This window comes from Papaver somniferum, chromosome 3, assembly GCF_003573695.1.
Source record: "Papaver somniferum cultivar HN1 chromosome 3, ASM357369v1, whole genome shotgun sequence".
NCBI classification, from domain to species: Eukaryota; Viridiplantae; Streptophyta; class Magnoliopsida; order Ranunculales; family Papaveraceae; genus Papaver; species Papaver somniferum.
Window position 1 is genome coordinate 118,164,298 of NC_039360.1, and position 2,615 is coordinate 118,166,912.

The 2,615-nt window shown below is 34.3% G+C and overlaps 1 protein-coding gene across 1 annotated transcript; it reads left to right on the forward strand.

Annotated features, from left to right (window-relative positions):
- Positions 1 to 488: 488 nt before the first annotated feature.
- On the forward strand, positions 489 to 2,296 carry LOC113357150 (protein JINGUBANG-like). Its single transcript, XM_026600446.1, has one exon. The coding sequence runs from the start codon at positions 653 to 655 to the stop codon at positions 1,997 to 1,999; it is 1,347 nt and encodes a 448-aa protein (XP_026456231.1). The 5' UTR covers positions 489 to 652; the 3' UTR covers positions 2,000 to 2,296.
- The last annotated feature ends 319 nt before the right edge of the window (positions 2,297 to 2,615 follow it).

Consider the following 2,615-nt stretch of genomic DNA (forward strand, 5'->3'; position numbering starts at 1 on the left):
CAAGAAAATGCTGGACTATCTTGTATGTTGCTATGAAGTGGTTTTATTTATATGTTGAGAATGCTACTATGTTTCTGGAGAAATATTTATCATTCATGGCACGGCATACACATTTTCACCTTATGTTATTCGCAGTAGTTAGTATTTTGGTACGTGTCGTGGTACAAATTAATTCAACAATCAATTTCTATTTTTCAACGAGAAGGTTAAACTGTCAAAACACTTCTAATTACGACATGATATTCAATTTCCAGAATTCAAAACTAACTCCTAAAATTAGCATGTTTTATAATGTAGATTAATGAATGAATTTGCATCAACCCCCGTTTCCCGGTTCCAAACATCTCAATAACCACCAATTAGTAACTGAATCGTTTCATCCTGACACGTATCACTTTGTATTTACGTCATTGTCTACCAATGGTTTTTTTCTTCTATTTATAGAAAAAACTTTATATATACTCATTTCCAATCCTCCCCATTATTTCCTTAATTTTCATTCCTTTTAATTCCACAAAATTTTTCTTTATTTATTTAGTAATAATTTATTCATACAATTTAAGAATCCTTATATCGAATCGATAAGGATTCTGTTAAAATATTTCTCAATCGATTTAATGTTTTGATTTAATTGAATGAGTGGAGAGAAACAATGTTTGAAACAAACAGCATACCAAGATCAAAATTCAACAATGTATTACATTCAGACCCTGGAAGGTCTTCTATTACCGATGATGACTTTGGTGTTAGAAACAGTAGTGTTTCAGCGGCAAGCCCTGGTTTTTATGATCGAAACCGATTAAGTGGTGAAGTATCACCATGTAATATGTCGCCATGGAATCAAACTTCACCTTACACAAAATCTCCATGGTCATCATCTCCCAACACACCATTTGATGAAAGTTCCCCGCCGAACGGTCTAATTGGATCATTAGTTCGTGAAGAAGGTCATATTTATTCATTAGCTGCCACGGGGGAACTTCTTTACACCGGGTCGGACTCGAAAAACATTCGTGTTTGGAAGAACTTGAAAGAATTCTCTGCATTCAAATCCGCAAGTGGATTAGTTAAAGCAATCGTAATCTCCGGTGAGAAAATATTTACGGGTCATCAAGACGGTAAAATTCGAGTTTGGAAAGTTTCGGCTCGAAATCCAAGTGTCCATAAACGAGCCGGAACTCTCCCGTCTTTGAAAGATATGATCAAAAGTTCATTAAAACCAAGTAATTATGTTGATTATAAAGGTCATCGCTCGCTCTGGATTAAACACTCGGATGTCGTCTCTTGTTTGAGCTTAAGTTTAGAACAAGGACTTCTTTACTCGGGTTCTTGGGATAAAACTTTAAAAGTATGGAGAATTTCAGACTTAAAATGTATTGAATCTATTAATGCGCACGATGATGCTGTAAATTCGGTTGTATCTGGTTTTGATGGGTTAGTATTTACCGGATCAGCAGATGGTACCGTCAAAGTTTGGAGAAGAGAATTGCAAAATAAATCAACAAAACATGTTTCTATGCAAACGTTACTCAAACAAGAATGTGCTGTGACAGCATTAGCAGTAAATCCAGGTGCTTCAATTGTTTACTGTGGATCATCAGATGGACTCGTTAACTATTGGGAACGTGATAAACAATTGTCCCATGGTGGTACACTCAAAGGACACAAACTTGCTGTTTTATGCTTAGCTGCTGCAGGGAATTTGGTATTTAGTGGATCAGCCGATAAAACAATTTGTGTTTGGCGAAAAGATGGAGGTGATCATACTTGTTTGTCTGTTTTAACTGGTCATACCGGCCCTGTTAAATGTTTAGATGTTGAAAATGATCAAGAATCAAGTAAGAAAGATCAACGTTGGATAGTCTATAGTGGAAGTCTTGATAAATCAGTTAAGGTTTGGAGTGTTGCTGAAAAAGCACCAGACATTCATCAAATGGCTATGGATCAACAATTTCATCACGACCCTTCCTACGATCAATCGTCTTTGCCACCATCTTAAAGTTTTTCTAATTATAGAGAAGATAATTAGAAACCGGACCTTCACAATTCAAAATGATTTATGAATGTTAATTTCACTAATGAGTTTATTTGTAACATTTTGTAACTAACAATAATCTGGAAATCGGTGAGAAATTAAAGAGGAAAGAAGAATATATCTGAGTATGAAAAAAAAAAAAAATTCTTTAGTGAAGAGGGTTAATGAATTGATTGCTTTATAAGATTGTATAAAACTACTAAATCCCAAGATTTGTCATGTCATATAAAATCTATTTATTTATTTGTTGATCATGATAAACAACACTGTGATGTTTTATGGATAATATTCTTTTTTATGTTTCTCATATCTGAGTGTTCTTTCGGTGGGTAAGAAATTATCAAACACCAATTACTTGCAGTCCCACAACAGCCCAAGGGTGTCAATGGATGTCCAAATTTTTTAGAATACAAGATTTGTATACTGTTTCGCACTGGGCGTAGTTAAACCCGTAGTTATCCTATCTTTTTTAATGTGTTAGTTTAGAAAGTTGGTGGTTTCCATATTTTTTTTGTTATACGACCATACAAGATTTTCTAATTTCATAACGAGGAATTCCACTCTTTTCCCAAGCTTCAAA

Excerpts from the sequence above, each read along its gene's own strand:
- LOC113357150 (XM_026600446.1), top strand. The coding sequence starts at position 653 with ATGTTTGAAACAAACAGCATACCAAGATCAAAATTCAACAATGTATTA.